Source organism: Paroedura picta, chromosome 10 (genome assembly GCF_049243985.1).
Source record: "Paroedura picta isolate Pp20150507F chromosome 10, Ppicta_v3.0, whole genome shotgun sequence".
NCBI lineage: Eukaryota > Metazoa > Chordata > Lepidosauria > Squamata > Gekkonidae > Paroedura > Paroedura picta.
In genome coordinates, this window is record NC_135378.1 from 48,842,827 (window position 1) to 48,859,995 (window position 17,169).

At 41.0% G+C, this 17,169-nt stretch overlaps 2 protein-coding genes across 4 annotated transcripts in view; one reads left to right on the top strand and one right to left on the bottom strand.

Annotated features, from left to right (window-relative positions):
* TDO2 (tryptophan 2,3-dioxygenase) overlaps positions 1 to 3,920 on the bottom strand; it is a 20,719-nt gene extending 16,799 nt beyond the window's left edge. The window contains exons 1-3 of the mRNA XM_077300030.1: positions 3,752 to 3,920; positions 3,346 to 3,448; positions 266 to 356 (exon numbers count right to left, since the gene is read on the bottom strand). Coding sequence (XP_077156145.1) covers positions 266 to 356; positions 3,346 to 3,448; positions 3,752 to 3,786 — 229 coding nt within the window. The 5' untranslated portion in view covers positions 3,787 to 3,920. The remainder of the gene's footprint in view (positions 1 to 265; positions 357 to 3,345; positions 3,449 to 3,751) is intronic.
* Positions 956 to 17,169, top strand: part of ASIC5 (acid sensing ion channel subunit family member 5) — a 27,584-nt gene continuing 11,370 nt past the window's right edge. The window contains exons 1-6 of one of the 3 annotated variants that reach the window (XM_077300027.1): positions 956 to 1,456; positions 4,339 to 4,488; positions 10,902 to 10,994; positions 11,563 to 11,869; positions 12,079 to 12,310; positions 13,727 to 13,849. In XM_077300027.1, the coding sequence (XP_077156142.1) occupies positions 10,946 to 10,994; positions 11,563 to 11,869; positions 12,079 to 12,310; positions 13,727 to 13,849 (711 nt within the window). In that variant the 5' untranslated portion in view covers positions 956 to 1,456; positions 4,339 to 4,488; positions 10,902 to 10,945. Of the gene's footprint in view, positions 1,457 to 4,338; positions 4,489 to 10,066; positions 10,995 to 11,562; positions 11,870 to 12,078; positions 12,311 to 13,726; positions 13,850 to 17,169 lie in introns of those variants that run through there. The other 2 variants (XM_077300029.1, XM_077300028.1) reach the window with 2 other exon arrangements.

Consider the following 17,169-nt stretch of genomic DNA (forward strand, 5'->3'; position numbering starts at 1 on the left):
TTTCTCAACTTGGAACTAATCTAGGTCCTCTTTCTATGTGTCTGAGCTGGGCTCATGACAGAGGGGAATATATCTCCCCCTGCAAATTGAATTGTACCCCATTATAACCTCCATCTGTATTTTCATATCCAAGGTGCTTCTGAGAAGCCGGTAATACATATGCAAACATGTGGATATGTTTTGGATATCAATTTTAAACACATAATCGCCAAATAATAGTCATGAGCAGCTATATCTTATTTTTGCTTTTGCACTGTAAGATTACCTTGATGGGTCACAATAAACAGATGCTCATCATGGATTTTGTTTCCCTTCTTCTCACTATGAAGTTCTTGAGCATTCAGTATTTTGTCTAGCTTTAAAAGAAAGAATACAAACTTGTTCTTAAGGCAGTACAATTAATGCCAGCTAAACATCTCTTTCCATGAGTTTGCATTTAACAATCAGCAATGAACATGCAAAATTTTAAGTTCAGATTCATATTAGGCTATGGTTGTTTATTTTAAGAGTAATACCCTCGCAGCCCTAAGTGAGCCCTGCTGCAAGGTCCCTCTTCATTCCTTAACAGTAAATACCAAGACTCAAGTACTTAATCAAGATTAAATAAGAGACATACAGACGATCACTCTTAGAACAGGAGGAATGACTGGGACAAAGCCCTCGCTTTGGGCTGGGGTAATGTAGGCACAGGAACAGGATCCTCCACCCTTCCAAAGATGGTGGGAAGTCCTTTCCCATGAAAGAACTATTGATCCTAGCTAGGTGTGAAATCTAGAGACAAGCTGGCTGGGGAAGTTGGACAGATGGCCTCATCTAAGCTACACAAACACACTTGTTTACCATTTCAAAGGTGGAAGAAGAGATACGCAAATTACTTCCAGGTGGAGGGGGGCAATTAAGAAGAAAAGAATAAGGCAGCTGATACTTTGTAGATCTGTAAATAATTTAAGAGCGTGATTATTGTGATCTATGGTCTACTCTGATTAAATGAGTAATAAAAGGAACTGCATAAAGTATAAATACTGGGCTAACTTGAGAAAAAACCACCCATTGGTCTGGATACTTATTCAGATATTTAAATACTTAAGTGTCCACCTTTGTCCCAGACAACTGGGATCCAAGGCAGGTAACCAAAATAAACAATTCAGGTAATACACTGAAAATGATCAAAGTAAGTCATTAAAGACACAATAAATAGCGGCCTGCCCAGACCCCTTTGAGTCCCTACATTTCCATCAGCGTCAGGGGAATTCCAAAGGCCCTATTTAACAGTGAATTCCTACACAGTTGCAGCCCTCCTAAGCTCCTCTCAGGGGTCATTCCGAAGAACCAGTGAGGCCAGTGAACAACCTGTAAATAAACAGCAGCAGAACTCAAAGGAAGGGGGGATAAACAACAAATATTTCTGTCCAAAGTTGCCATGCATTGCCACTGAGAGAGAGAGAGAGTCCTACAGGTATGTGGTGCCCAGCATATTGAATTGGATTGAGAAGTATATTGGCAACCAAAGTAACTATTAGAAAGGGAATACTATTATTCCCATGCAATAGTAATCAGACTGCCATATTCTGTGCCACTGGTTGTTTTCACATCATTTTCAAGGCAGTCTCATATGGAGTGGTTTTCCGGGGCAGCCCCCTCCCCTTTCCTGGCTTCCTGATGCACTGCTATTGAAGGCACAAAGACGAGAGTGCTTAAATTGAGCAAGGATAGGGGATAGTCTCACTCTGTCTTGAGGTTTGGTGTATATAGTGATTTGGTTGGTCAGTGTGACCAGGCTTGGAGTAGGGTTGGACATGAATGTTTCCCCCCTTGTTCTTCAACTACTGTTATGTTGAACAGTTTTGATGCATTTATTTCTGTTGCTAGTACTGGTGATTCATTTGCTTCTTTTTATGTGTTTTTAGGTTGGTTATACGCAGTTATATTTATATATATATATATATATATATACAACATATATAATTTCTAAATAAATACAGGGAGTATGTGTAGTGCTTATTTATTGATGCACAAAGAAACGAAAATATATATACGAAGCAAAGAAACTAGAAATGATTCAAAAATGGATCAGAAGTTCAGTTTGCACAACTGGGGAAACAATGTTGAAAGAAATATATCTAGATCAATCAACAAACATATGAAGTTCATTAGAGGGAATATAGTGCATAATCAGCTATCGGTATATTTTGTGAATTTTATTTCTTCTTGTACAGTTTGGGTAACATAGGGCCCCTCACTCCATAATTACTTGAGTTTTTTATCTGCCAACTCAAGGGTGACTACACTTAGATCCCAACAGCAGCAATTATTGTGCTTTCTTTGGGAGGTTCTCTTTGACTAGAAACAGGTGATATTTCTAGAAAGAGTTGGACGTGTTATGTCCATGGCTATGCAGCCAATTGTTTTTCTGCCCTATGGCTCATCTCTTGGCAAATCTCTTGAAAAAAACTTAAAATAGTAGACTACAGATAAAGACATAACTGAATAACGTAACTGTTATTATTAATACCTTCAAGTCTTAAAAATTAAGTTTCTAGACAATAAATGATCAGGCTGGAAGAGAGATTAGCTAAATGAATACCATTATGATTGTAGAACTTTTCATATGTTCTCAGGTCTTTAGTAATGCTTGTTAAGGCAGTGGATTCATTCAGGACTTGTTACAGGTTGCAGAATGCCCAGGGCCTCCACTGAGCCCACTACCAGTCCCTTCTTCTTGCCCACCCACATGCTCCTCCTTGCTTGCTCATTGTTCTCCTATTCATATGCAGGCTTTCCTACCACATGCAATAACAGCTGTCCATACTACCTGAAACCCTTTCCCTGATGGCACTGGAGCACTACTGCTATGGCCACCAGGAATGCCAACTCTCCAGCAGCACTAGGCAGCATCTATGGCTGAGATTACAAGTCACAAAACACTCATAAGCAGGCAGGGGAAGGAAGGGTGTGAGTGCAGACAGCAGAAGGGGTCAGCAGCAGTGGGCCATGTCAGAAGCTATGGGCCCTGGAAGCTACATGTGCAGCCCTGGATTCATTTGTTACAACAGTATAGTGCATTCTGTTCTCTTCACAAACTTGAGTCTAGGCAGCTTGAACAAAATCTAAATACTGTTCTGCGTTTTCCTCACTCAAAAGCAGGTGGTATTAAAAGAATCAGGCTCACTTGTGATCTATTATCCAGGACTTATTATAAAAGCTGAGGAAATTGTTTTCCACAATCATAAATGCTTGAAAAGATCCACGTCCTACTGAGGCTCTAATCTCTCACACTGCAATATATCTGAAGTAGCATATTTTCAGAAGACTATTTTCTGTTTGCACTTACAAATGTGCACTTACCTGTAGATAATCTCCATAGATAAGACCCCCCTTGTCAGCTTTATTTTGTCCTTCTTGTGATTTATCTTCTTCGTCCGACAAAGACAGCTTGTTAAAATTAAATCTAGGAATAACATAAAAGACAATTGGGCTAAGAGATCAAACTGCCTATATCTATTCAGATATTTTGATGGGCTGAAGTATACTTTTTAAAAAGCTCATACCACAATTCTGTTTTAAACATATAGTGTGATAGAACATATTATTATTATTATTTTAAAAAACAGCTTCTTATTCTTTTTGGTAGTTAACAATCTACCCCAGTAGGCAATATTTTATCTTTCTAAATCTCCTCTTAAGGTTGGCCATCAAAATAGTGCCTATTTTAATTGCTGCCATTGTTTATTAAAAACAGAAATGTACTCACTGATATCTGTTTTCCCAAAATGGACACCCACTCATGACTCCAGAATCCAATAACACACTGAGCTACCCTTAAGCAGAGGGTAGTGTCCTTTTTATGTAAGGTGATCCTACGATTTTGACCAATCCCCTGCCTCTTTATCTGCCCATCCCTGCCATTGTGTTATAACTACAGAAGTTACTCTGAAACAGACTTCATGAAGTATTTGTTTTGTCAACTGATCAGTCAACCTAGCGAGAACTGAAGAAATGATCACAAAGGTCAAAGGTTCTTCTGACTAACCTTTTTAAATTGAGTAAAGTTGTGCAGAACAAAGTAGAAGGAAACAATGTACAAAATGACCAGTGTTTATTGTGCATTCTGAATTCTTAGTTTTCTAAGTTAAAAATATAAAAGCAATTGAGAAATTAATATGTTTATGACATGATGATAACAGCAAGGACTTTATGGAAAGGCTGTTATTAGAGAAATCAAATGCCAGTATATCCACATCAAAATGGAATGTGTTCAAAAAACCCCTATGTTAGCTAGGCTGAAAAATATTTTAACTTAAAAAATGAATTTTGAACTCTCACTACTTTCCTTGACAGTTGTGTTTGTTTGAACATTGTTACTCAACTCTTCCTAATCATTAACTAAGAACTTGTTCAACTGAATGATGCAGGCTGTCTTTTCACTGGGCCCCAATTATTTCTGAGTGTTTGGAAAGTCACCCAAAGAAATTATACCCTTTTTCACAGGTAAGCTTGTCCAGTCCAGGTATGATTTTTTATACTAAAGAGGTATGGAGTTCTGCCTAAAATAGTCCCAAATACACCATACTGAAAGCCCCAGTCTCTTTTTATTATATAATTAGAAGATTTCAGTCTAGTAACAATTTAGAGACCAACAAAATGGGGGGGGGGAGATAAGCTTTTGAAAACCTATACCTTGAAAAAGGTGCAACTGAACTCAGATCTAACCGTTCTCCTGCAGACCAACCTGGCTACCCTCTAGAATATTTGGTAATGCAATTGTTTCACAAGATGCCTAAGAAACCTCTCCTAGAATACTAGCAGTTAGACAGCAGTTATTTATACCTAATGTTCTCAAGATCAAATATAATAATATCTAGCTAGAACCCAAACGCCAACCACAGATGCATTTCAGTGACTGCACCTAGATATGATTCAGTGTTTCTAAAGCAGACCATCAGGCATTAAAAAGGTCATCCTGGACAGATAATGCATTTTTAAAAACATCTATGTATTTTTCATTTGCACAGTTGATGGAATTGGCCAGTTGATGACATTCAATGTGCTGGTACATGGTCAGATATTAGTGGATTGCTCTTCAGTTCCCAACCAGCAGTGAAAGAATGTATAAATATAACCCAGTTGGCTCATGTGAATAAATCCAGCTTTGGGAGACAGGCAGGGAGTTAAAGCTGGGAGATTAGAAGACTCATCCAGTACAAGTCCCATAGTCATGGAGGGCACAGACAAGGGTGCCACCCCTCTCCAAACATGCCCTGCCCCATAAAACAGCCTTGAGAGAGGTCACCTTATCAGTCATACCAAGGACAAAGTGATCTGCCCCAGGTGCAAATCATTAGAAGGGTTGGACTCCAAGAGTATCCGGTGCTGGTAAAGGCAATGATGGCAGCAAAACAACACAGGTGCTGGCTGGCTGGCTGGCTGGCTACAGAGAAACACAAACAGAATACCATTGAGCGAAGGCACTTGTGCAAGCAAACAAACAGGCCATGTGCATGTGCTGTTCAACATGGTTCAAGAGCAGCCTGTTCTCCCAGTTGGAAATGCTCATTCACTGTGCTTGACCTCCAGAAGCAGCTGCGCACAGCTAGGAGAATGGCAACTTACTGCAACTCCTGCCATTTTCTTAGCTCATCTAGGGGGCAGCATCCTGCCAGGTTGAAGTTCAAATGGCAAGTGACAGAAAGGGAAACAAAAACCCAACCTGAAATACAGGTGAGAACCAAAAAGGTTAGGAATAAAATCAATTTTAGAAAATGCCCTTTTATCTGAAATCTGACAGGCAAGATCACCTGAGTGAGGAGTATAATATCTAAGGATTTCTTCTAATTAGGACGTGGAAATTTCAAAAAACAACAGCAGACAAAAACAGATGATGCAGCCAGGAATGTGCTTGCCATTCAGACTGATGAAAACAAAGAGCAGTTTCAGTCCAGTGGCACCTAGCAGACTAGCAAAATTTAATTGGGGGGGGGGAAAGCTTTTGTGTGTATCCTCAGTGATTCAGAAACATCTGCAGAAGTGTGCATGCACACAAATGCTTATCCCAAGAATTAAACTTTGTTGGTCTTAAAGGTACAACTGGACTCAATCTTTGTTCTATTGTATCAGACCAACATGACTGCCACCTGAATAAAAACAAAGAATAAAACTAAACACCAATAAGAAAGGGGGGCAAAATTGATAGTGCACATCCCTAGCCTAGTCCTCTGAGTCACATGAGGCTTGGCCCCTCATGTGACATTAGATCCAACCAGCCTTCTTTTCCCCCAGCAAAAACAGAAGAATGTGTCCTTTTAAGTGCCCCCCCCCCAAAAAAGACTCAGCTCTGAACAGTGGCATTGGGTACTAAAAAACAAAAGCCACGCAGACAGGAGAGATGAGTGGTACAAAATCATGAGGGACAGCTGGATGGATGTTGCTTTGTAGTGAGTGTGCCGGGAGAGTATTTGGTTTCTCTTCCCAGCTTCCTGGCACCAGGCAAGACAGGGATGAGTTAAGCAAAGAAAAAATATATGGAATAGTGAAGATCATTAGGTTTTATTGGACAGGACAGTGGCTCACTGACTGAGCATGTGCATTGTGTAATAAAAGTCCCAAGGTTGCCTTAATATGGTTGCCAGCCTCCAGTGAGGCCTGAAGATCTCCCAATGATATCCAGACTACAGAGATCAGTTCCCACAGGGGTGGCCAGACATGAACAATTAGGAACTGTATCAGGGCTAACTGGGAAAGTAAGCATGCTGTCAGGGGCTCATGGGAATTGTAGTCCATGAACATCTGGAAAGCCACAGTTTGGCCACCATCAGAAAAACTGATGGAAGAGAAAACTCTATGGTATTACACCTTATTAAATTCTTCCCTTCCCCAAAATCTGCCCTCCCCAAGCTCCACCCTCAGTTCTCCAGGAATATCCCCATCCTTATCCCTCAGCTAGAGTATTTCAGGTATCAGGTACAGGCAAAGAGCTCATTCAGTCTCAAACTTTGGCTAGCTACTGCCTGTCTGACCTGCTGGTAGCTTTGTTTGACTATATAAATAGACAAACAATAAAACTGAGAACACTCATTTCCCTCAGTGAACAAGAAGTTGTTTGCTTCTTTAACAGCTTCAATTATAAGCACTGGCTGCAACTCGCAACAGTAAGATGGCAGACAGAAAATTCTAGCACTTTTCCTGGAAGCTTTGCACTTCTGTCCAGAAGGCCAATTTCTGGAAGTGATGGAAGTGATCAGTAACAGCTGATGGAACTGAGAATGTCATAACTAATCATGACATCAAGAGGATTTATAAGCCAAAAGAAACCTTGCTTTTTTGGGGTCAGCAAACTAGGTCATTAAGTAAAAGGTGAGGCAAATGAGACTCCTTTCAGCTAAACCAGTAGGGCAGTTGATTGCCTTCTATTGGCTGATGTGGCTGTACTTGCTTTGTCAAGAATCAAATTCTTTTTTCTCCCCCCTAGTTTGGTCACTATTTTGTGAGTTGAAAATATAAACTGATTTGGAGGAATCAGAGTTCCCCCCTCCCAAGCAGTCTTTTAATCTCCAGGAGCCTCAAGATGTGTTGTTGTAAAGTCCCCCCTCCAAAACAGCCATTTTTCCCTGGGGTGCTGATCTATGTAGTCCAATTCCAGGAGATTTCCAGGCTGCAGCTGGAGGTTGGTGACCCCTGGGTCAGGAATGTTCCTTGAGGTTTGGGGGCGGGGCCTCAAGAGTCCAAGGGAGGGCAGTAAGTCTTGCTATGTAGCCAGCCCCCAGGAAGGCCACAGTGCAGGTGTGCATCCTAGTGCCCATTATATGTCTTGGTACAACGGGCTTTGCCTCCAGTCATCCTAATAGTTGCCAGCTCACTGAATCATTTCAAGAGATGAAAAATGGTAGCAATCACTTTGTGACTCAGAAAGTAAGAGGTCAGAGACTCTCTTGGGGAACCGGAGAGAAACAAAAGAAATGTGCTCTAGAGCAGCGGTTCTCAACCTATTCTTTGCCACGACCCCAACTTCGGCGCCGAAGCCCAGAGGGGACCCAGCCAGAGGAGTTGCCAGCTTCTGACAGCCATGGCCATGAGTGACTTGGGGCTTGCCGGACGGAGTCAGGCGGGATGGGGCAACTTTGGACCCAAGGGGGAGGGGGTCACTTTCTTGCCAGCTCTAAAAGAGCTGAGCAAAGCATTTCGGTGCATTCCTCAGCAGGCGCCAGCGCAACCCTTCGGACAGGCTCGGCAGCTGCAGAAGGAGCCAGTGGAGGTCTGGAAATGCGTGTGTGCAGGTGACGTGTGCGCTCATGCACACAACAGTTGATGTGGTGTGGAAGCGGCGTGGAGGCAGCCATTGCCATGGCTCTGCTGCCTCCGCCGGCCACGGGCCATCAGCTCTGCCTGCCTCCACCCACCTCTGCCTGCCTCTGCCACTAACACATGCCGCCTGCCGTTGGTGCCTGCCGCTGCTGCGGCGAGCAACCTGGCAACCAAATGGGGTCCTGACCCCGAGGTTAAGAACCTTGGTTAATGTCCCCAAAAGGTTAAGGTCCCCAACCTTTTTATCACCGGGGACCACTCAACGCTTGACAATTATACTGAGGCCCAGTGGGGGGGGGGGGAGGTAGTTTACTCCTCTACTCTCAAGCACTGCCCTAACGCTCTCTGATCGCTATGGTAATGTTTAAACATCCCTTCAAAATAAGATACAGACACGCCACAACAATGAACATAAGGAACATTTTATTTTCATGGAAATTTTAACTCATGACAATGACAAATCAATGGGAACCCTGAGCTTGTTTCTCTGCAACGAGATAGTTCCATCTGGGAATGATGGGAGACAATGACACCCGAAGTGTGTTGTAAAGGGCCGGGGGGGGGGGAGAAGGCGTCCTTCGCGGCCCACCTCCAATTAGTCGAAAGACCACATGTGGTCCGCGGCACACAGGTTGGGGATCGCTACTCTAGAGAGTCAATTTCTTGAAGCACTGTGTATTATTTGAGATGGTGCCCAGCTCTCTCCCTTTGGACTTTATCTTCAGTGAGGACTAGGCATTCCTCTTTCTGAAGAATAAACATGCAAGTCCTTTAGTCTTAATGATCAGCTTTCCCATAAGAGCCTGCTGGGTCTAACATACAAGGGCATTGCCCTCACATTCTAGTTTATATTCATGGAGGAGGAGCTGGTGGACAAGGATCTCCTTGTGCCCATTACTGTAAAGGCATTTTACTGTTTTACAGCTTTATTTCATTGTGGCTATTAACATGGAAGTGACAATGACTTGGTGCAATTTGTACCATTCAGTTCCATTGATCAGTGGACTTCTGTGTGTCTAAAATGTTTTGTCTATTCTGTAAAAGAAATTAATATCCTTAACTACAGCCATCCCTCAGGATCTGTTCTAATCACAGAGGCTGCTTAGATATATTAATTGCCAATGAAATGTGAATAGACAGGAAGAAACTTAAATGCATCAGTATCTATATCTACTCTGCAGTTAAGCACTAATAGTTCCCTTGTTCCCTAGGTATTTTGTAATTTCCGCAGACACAGTGACCTTTACATTTAACCCCCACATCCAATTAATAGTCTGCTTTAAGTAAATGGAGATTCAGTAACTCAAGGTTAGGCAAATATGGATAACAGTTGATGCAATATTAATAACCCAATCAGATACTTATTCTCAGTGGGAGGATTAAAGTTCAAAGTTCCATAAACTACCAACTAGTTTGTAAAAACAACAGCAAAGATAAAACCAGGAAACTTTGAGAAAAATTCAACTCTTGCCTTAAAAAGAAATATGAGCTCAATTTGGGCACCTCTGCAAACCATTCATTTAAAAATAGATAACTTGCCTTAAATTGGTTTTTAAAAACTGATGACTATTGTGTGCCTTTATGTGTCCCCTTCTCTCTAGACAGGAGGAGGGACCCCTTCTGAAATTATTGGATTTTAATGTTAAATTAATAGTTTCAGGGGTTTATGTGCTATTTTTATTGTCTTATGTTATATTTATAAATTGTTGTGAGCTGTCCTGATCCTTGAGGGAAAGGCAGCATACAAATGGGGAAAAAATAAATTAAAAAGTGGAAACCTAAGTGTCATTTTTTCTTTGTCACATCTCACACAACAACTGAGACTGATCACATTTGATTCCTGATTCTTGGTTGGCTAAGGTCACCCTTGAAATGACTGCAGGACCAGTTGCTGTCAAATGAATAAACATGGTGCCAGATTTCATTGGCAGCATAAAATCATGTCTAGCCAAAAAAATATATCGCCAAAACTCTTGTTCCTTCAAAAGGAATAGGAGATTTGCATTTTGTAACGCTCATGGCGAAAGAGAGATCAAGACAGTATCAGGTTGGACACAAACCTCCCATAGTTGTCCTAATGTTCAATGGACAACCCATAGACCACTGAGTGAAGGAAAAGGTTTCTACTGGGTTTTTCCAGGTTGCAGCTAAAATAAAAATCTGAATTTAAATTCTGACTTTTTAGCAATTAACTTTTTAATTCCTTAATTGATTTCAAATCCACTGTCTTTTTATGGTAGGGCAGTGACTCAGTAGTAAAACATCAAGTTCAATCCCGAGGATCTCCAGTTGTAATTAAATGATTAGTTTGTTGGTCATATGGAACAGCTTTGCTTGAGACCCTGGGGAACTGCTGTCAGTCAGAGTAGACAAGACCTTGATAGATCACTAGTATGATTCAGTATAAAGAAACTTCAGGTGTGCCTCTCCATCTTTATCTGCCTTATGTTATGTACACTTCAGATCATTAATAGAGTTTTATCATTTATTTATTAATTAAAATGCACAGAATGTAGCAACAGGGGATTGTAAATTGCCCTTGGATGTGGTCTGTATTATAATCTCCACCCCTTCCTTCTTAATAAAAAGCAATTTACTTGCAGTGAAATACCATTGTTTGATAGTTGCATCTCCTGTGGTAAATAATATGTGTCCAATGGAGAGGCTCAGACAACTAAGTGGATTTCATGGCCAAGGTGAGTAACAGCAAGTATGAGTCTGCGTTGGCAAGTGTTTTTAACTTCTCTTGAATTTTGGTGGTAGGAAGGCTTTGATTTTAGTTATTTTCTGGAGAAACTAATAAAACTAAGATATTTATATATCTAGCGTATAGCTAGAAATAAGCATATTATAAGGAACTATATTTTAAACAACTGGAATAGGTAAACAGCCATTAGTGTCTTTTCTTTCAGCCAATAAATGTTGTCTATTAATACTGTTTAGACACAGGGAATTAAGATGATTTTCTATAATGATTATTCCACTTATTTTTGCACAATTGGTTAACAGTTGCTGTTAATTTAATGCATCCAGACATTTATTTTGAAGTCAGTGCCTTCTTTGGAGGCACATACATGATTCTTAGGCACATGTACACATACTTGGAAGAAAATCAGAACATTTGGCAGCTGTGCTTTAAGGGCTAATTGTATTAAAAGGGTGATATCTTAACTGACACCAAATGCAACTTGAATGATCCTTCTCACCTGGTTTTATGGTATACTTTTGTTTCAATCATTTTTTCTTCTTCTATCAAATGTCAAGGTCTGTTGGAAAAAGCCAAACTGTATTTGACCAGAAGACAATTGCCATCCCTGGAAGAAAGAAAAAAGTACGATTATGAATTTGCAAATTCTACTTCATTCCATGGGGTGCACAATATTGTCCGAACCCCTAGCAAGATACGTAAGGTGCTATGGATGTTAGTAGTCTTGGGCTCTGTTATCCTTGTTGCTTGGCAAATTCGTGGTCGTTTCATCAACTATTTCAGCTGGCCCACCACAACATCCGTAGTTGTTCAATATGTGGAGAATATTGAGTTTCCTGCTGTAACGTTTTGTAACTTGAACAGGTAAGTCGCCTTTGCTTCTATTTGCTTCTCAGGTTCTGAATACCATAGTGTGCATTGGTCATGTATGACCTAGTTTGTTGAATGCACTGTTAAGGCCAAATGGCTGCCCCCAATTCCTTATTCCATTGTTTGAAACAATTTTAAGAGCTGCCTCAGGATTTAACTGGAGAATTCGAGTCTCATGCAGCATTTTTGTTTTGTGCTGACAGGTACCAAACGCAAGCTGTAGCTAACCTGAGCATCATTTTCTTCCTCTGGAGTATAGTTTCGGGTGTCCTTCATTTCTTTGATACTGAGGACAAGTTTGGTCAGGAGCTTTCAGATTTTCTTCAGGGAAATCAGAATTTCAGCATCAAGGAGTTTACCAGGAATAATGGTTTTTATCTCAACAATAGCACATTGTTGGAATGTGAATTTTTTGGGAAACCTTGTTACCCTCAGGTAATATTTATGATTTTATGATATCATAAAAGGAAATGTAGACATTGTAACAAAGTTGAAGGAAAAATTCGAAGGCAGTAAGGCATTTTGTTCACTCAAATGCAGCCAGAGAAAGGAGTACACAGGATGTAACAAGTAAACACATGATTCTGTGCAGGCTAAATAAACAGCGTACAGGGGGGAAAAAACTCCTAATTAGAGAGTACCAAAGTTCAACACAATTTTCAACAATACACTATTCAACATACAGGCCCCAGTGAGTTGCCCTTGTTTCGATATACTTTGTCAGTGTATAATACAATCTCACAAATAGATGAAAAGAGATATAATTGGCAAATGCTCTCTCCATCTCTAGGAAAGTTTCCTAGAAATTCTACAACCTTGGAAACACCAGTAGGTTCCCTGTGTAACTTGCATGTTTGAACCTGTGCTTGACATTTTTCCCAAAACAATTTCCTGTAGGCATCTCCTCTGAGAGAGCATAATTCAGACCCCCCTAAACCCAATCCTCACCAAACATAGAGAACAAACAGAGTAGCATCATGGGGAGATGCATTTGGCAACTAAAAGTTCATAACAGTTTGTGGTTCATAAATGAGGCACATCATGAACGATGAACCAACCTGAGCCATATTTTTCTGGTTTACACCCATTCCTATTCCAGGTGATCCCTAGAGCTAAATGATGTAATCTGTGCAGCAGCTGACCTATTTGGCACCTAGGGTGGGTAATTTTTAACAATCCCCCCTCGATTTTTTCCCAAGTTTCAGATGACTTGCAAGGTTTTCAGAGCAAGACTTAGGAGGAGGTACTTTGCCATTGCCTGCTTTCATGTCAGCCCTACTTCACTTTTGAAATCTGATGACATCAGATTAGTCTAGGGCTATGCAGGGCAGGGCCCCTCCTCTTTACAATAAAACTATTTTCAGTAATAATCTTCTTACATAATTTACTGTGTACACTTCTGGTGACATGTTGAATGTTCCAAAGCTTTGCCTGTGAAGGTGCAGGGAGTATTTAAAGGGAACTTATTGCTCTGTTACAGCTCTGCTCATCCTGCAACAGATTTCCAAGCAAGGGAAACTGCTCCATTACCTTCTTAAAACTGGATTACTAGTTCTTAACATGGAATGGTGACTTTACCAAGATGGGAACAGCAGAAAGAGAAAGATTGTCAGCATCAAATATTATTCTGAAAGCTATGACAAGTCAGTTTAACTGCAAGAAGGTTATGGTTTGGCCTAAGGACCATGGAAGGTGCATGCCATTGACAGAGAAGGGCCTCAGAGAGATGAATAAGGTTGATTTTCCTTGTACTGGTCCCAAGTAAATCCAGATATATGGCTACAGTTTTCTACGAAAACACTAAGACTTGAAAAACTAATGCAGTTTCCCCTTTTCCTTTCTTTGTTGAAGGATTTTGAGCATGTCTTCACTGAATATGGAAACTGCTTCACTTTTAATCATGTTAATGTTCCAACCAGAAGAAGAGTGAGCATCTCTGGAAGGGGGTTGAGTTTGCTGTTTGACATCAAGCAGGTCAATTGAATATGCATTTAACTATCTGCTGAAAGTAAGAGCCTCTTGTGGCGCAGAGTGGTAAGGCAGCCGCCTGAAAGCTTTGCTCATGAGGTTGGGAGTTCGATCCCAGCAGCCGGCTCAAGGTTGACTCAGCCTTCCATCCTTCCGAGGTCGGTAAAATGAGTACCCAGCTTGCTGCTGGGGGGTAAACGGTCATGACTGGGGAAGGCACTGGCAAACCACCCCGTATTGAGTCTGCCATGAAAACGCTAGAGGGCGTCACCCCAAGGGTCAGACATGACTCGGTGCTTGCACAGGGGATACCTTTACCTTTACCTTTTATCTGCTGAAAATATTGTGAAAATGCAGTAGTGGATATTGGTGGTAAAAAGCAGGTGCTTCGGGTAACCTGAAAAGCATGGTTCTTTATCCCAGGTATTTACAATAAATAGACCCTGACTCCAGCTTCATTTACCACAAACATTAGTAATAATAATAGCACAATGCAATGAGTCAGAAGAAGAAGAAGAAGAAGAGTTGGTTCTTATATGCCGCTTTTCCCTACCCGAAGGAGGCTCAGAGCAGCTTACAGTCACCTTCCCATTCCTCTCCCCACAACAGACACCCTGTGGGGTGGGTGAGGCTGAGAGAGCCCTGATATCACTGCTCGGTCAGAACAGCTTTATCAGTGCTGTGGCGAGCTCAAGGTTACCCAGCTGGCTGCATGTGGGGGAGTGCAGAATCGAACCAGGCATGCCAGATTAGAAGTCCGCACTCCTAACCACTACACCAAACTGGTCAGCTTGCTTGTGTAAATTCTATCATTTACACATAGGAAATGAAATTATGTCATATAATGAAGAAACATCTTCCTGTTTAGTATGCTAAGAAAAAAGTGGCTGCCTCCCTTCCATTCATCAGATTTATCAGAAAAACAGGGACATTTTCAGGCCAAATAGTTTTAGAGGACTTCCCAAGTATACAGAAATACATGATTTTATAAGTTAATTACAAAGGAAAACAGTCCATACAAAAAAGATGGTCTGATAACAGTGGACTAGGCTCCAAGAGCTACAGAATGCTGAGAGCAGTGGTGTCTCAAAGGTGGTGGGGATTAACCAGATCAAGCTCTGGGTAATTTGTAGAATTTTGGAGGGGAAGATTTTTGCAAGGAGTTCTACAAAAGAGTTATTCTTTGTAATGCCCTGGATTTTAAGGTACAATGGAAGCAAGAGTCAAAAGGAATTAGCTTGGGGCTAATGTAGATGCCACAGAAAATATACACAGATTTATAATATAAATGTCTATGCAATTTTAGGATGATAAGTACAGAAAGTGGTGAGATAAAGGCCTACAGACAAATAATCTTGCAGCTCAACGGAAAGACTTTCAAATGGCAGGGACTGGTATTTCAAACAGAGTAGTCAAGGGAAAATATTATAAAACTTTGCTGATGTGGTGCTGTTGCCATATTTGTAGGGTTAGTTTAGGTAAAATTCTAACCTGGATGGACCAGGGTAGTCAGATCTCATAAGTGAAGCAGGGCAGGTCCTGGTCAGTATTTGGATGGGAGTCCATCAAGGAAGTCCAGCGTCACTATGCAGAGCCAGACAATGGCAAGCCATTGCACATCTCCTGTCTCGAAAGCCCTATGGGGTTAACATAACCCAGTGCAACTAGATGGTACTTTCCACCACTACTTTAGGCAAATGTCTGAGATACTGTGTCAAGATTGCAGGGGCGCTGCTGGTTTTTCAACCATTTGGTGCCTTTTCAAAACATAACAACGATACTGGAAACATGTTTTGAAAGTAGCAATAATATATTAGTGCTTGGACTACAGATAGGATTGTTAAACCATTTCCACAACCCTGTGAGGTAGGTGAGGCTTAGACAGCCCTGACATTACTGCTCAGTCAGAACAGCTTTATCAGTGCTATGCCGAGCCCAAGGTCACCCAGACAGCTGCATGTGGAGGAGTGGGGAGTCAAACCTGGCTTGCCAAGCTGGCTCTCTAGGTTGGCTGTTTAGGTTGCTCGGGTCAATCTAGACTTATCCTTGATTGGCTTACAGTCTAATTGTGCATGTTGAACAAGGTCTGTTCCTCTGCTAGATAGGTTCACAGAGAAATTGGTGGCATTTTTGAAGGTATTCTGGACTTCGCTGAGTAAGAGGGTGGCAAATCTCAGCAGGAATTGAGAGGTTGCAGGAGGGTTGAAAGGAAAACCTCAAATAAACTAAAACTTGATCCACCCCTAAAAGTTGGCAGAAATCCCACAAAAATGGGAGTGGTGAGGAATTTTTTTTTTTTGCCTAAGCTCTCAAAGAGCCTAAAGCAAGTTTGATATGGGACAGAAAGTCCTCAGGTGTTGTTAGTGAATCCTATTGGCCATGTGCGAGATGACTGCAAAATAACAATTGTCACCCAAATTTTTAAAAAGAGGAGGTCCTGGAAATTACAGGCCAGTTAGCTTAACACAAGTGCCAGGTAAATTACTGGAAATTGTTGGTAAACATGTTCAGGACACTCTTTACTGAGTGAGTAAATAAAGTGTGGGGTTTCATTTCAGTTGAGATAGTGATGACTACAAGTGTAGAATGCTTTAAAAGGTTAGGCAGATTCATCAATGGCTACTAGCTATGGTGTCTTGAAGAAAGCCTCCAAATATAGAAGCAGCAAAGCTCTGAATACCAATGCTGGGAGACAGCAGTAGAGGAGGTCCTTGGTCTCAGTGCCCAATTTGCTTTGAACTTCAGTGCAATTGGTTGGTTGCCATATAAAATAGTATCCTGGACTAGATGGACCAGTGTCTAATCCAGCAGGTTCTGTGTCTGTTCTTATGTTCTCTGTTTACTGCAGGAAGAATAAGATACAATCATCTACTCTTCTTCATGCCATTAACTATTTCCTGCTCCCACAGATGACTGAGCAAAAAGACAGATGAGCCCTTGTGATGGATCCAAAAGGAACTTCTTTAATGATAATGATAGGGGGGTGATGACATTGATTTTTCCTGTAGATAAAAGGGAGGATGCTGATATGTTTTATCCAATAGGAAAGACTTCTGATATTAATCTGGGTTCAAATTATGGATTCTATAAAAGTTTGCAGGTCCGTCACCCAGAGTGCAGATTTATCTGTGTTAGAATGGAAATTAATCTGGGGAAAATAAGGTAAAATGGACATGTTTGCCAAAAAAAATGTAAAATTTAAATATAGATTGTATATTAATGTTTGACTTGCTGCAGCTGTAAAGAATTATGATTAAAAATATGTATTATAGAATGGTAAGTATGTGCTCGGTGCGAGCTTAAATGGGCTCCAGGGAATGGTAGAG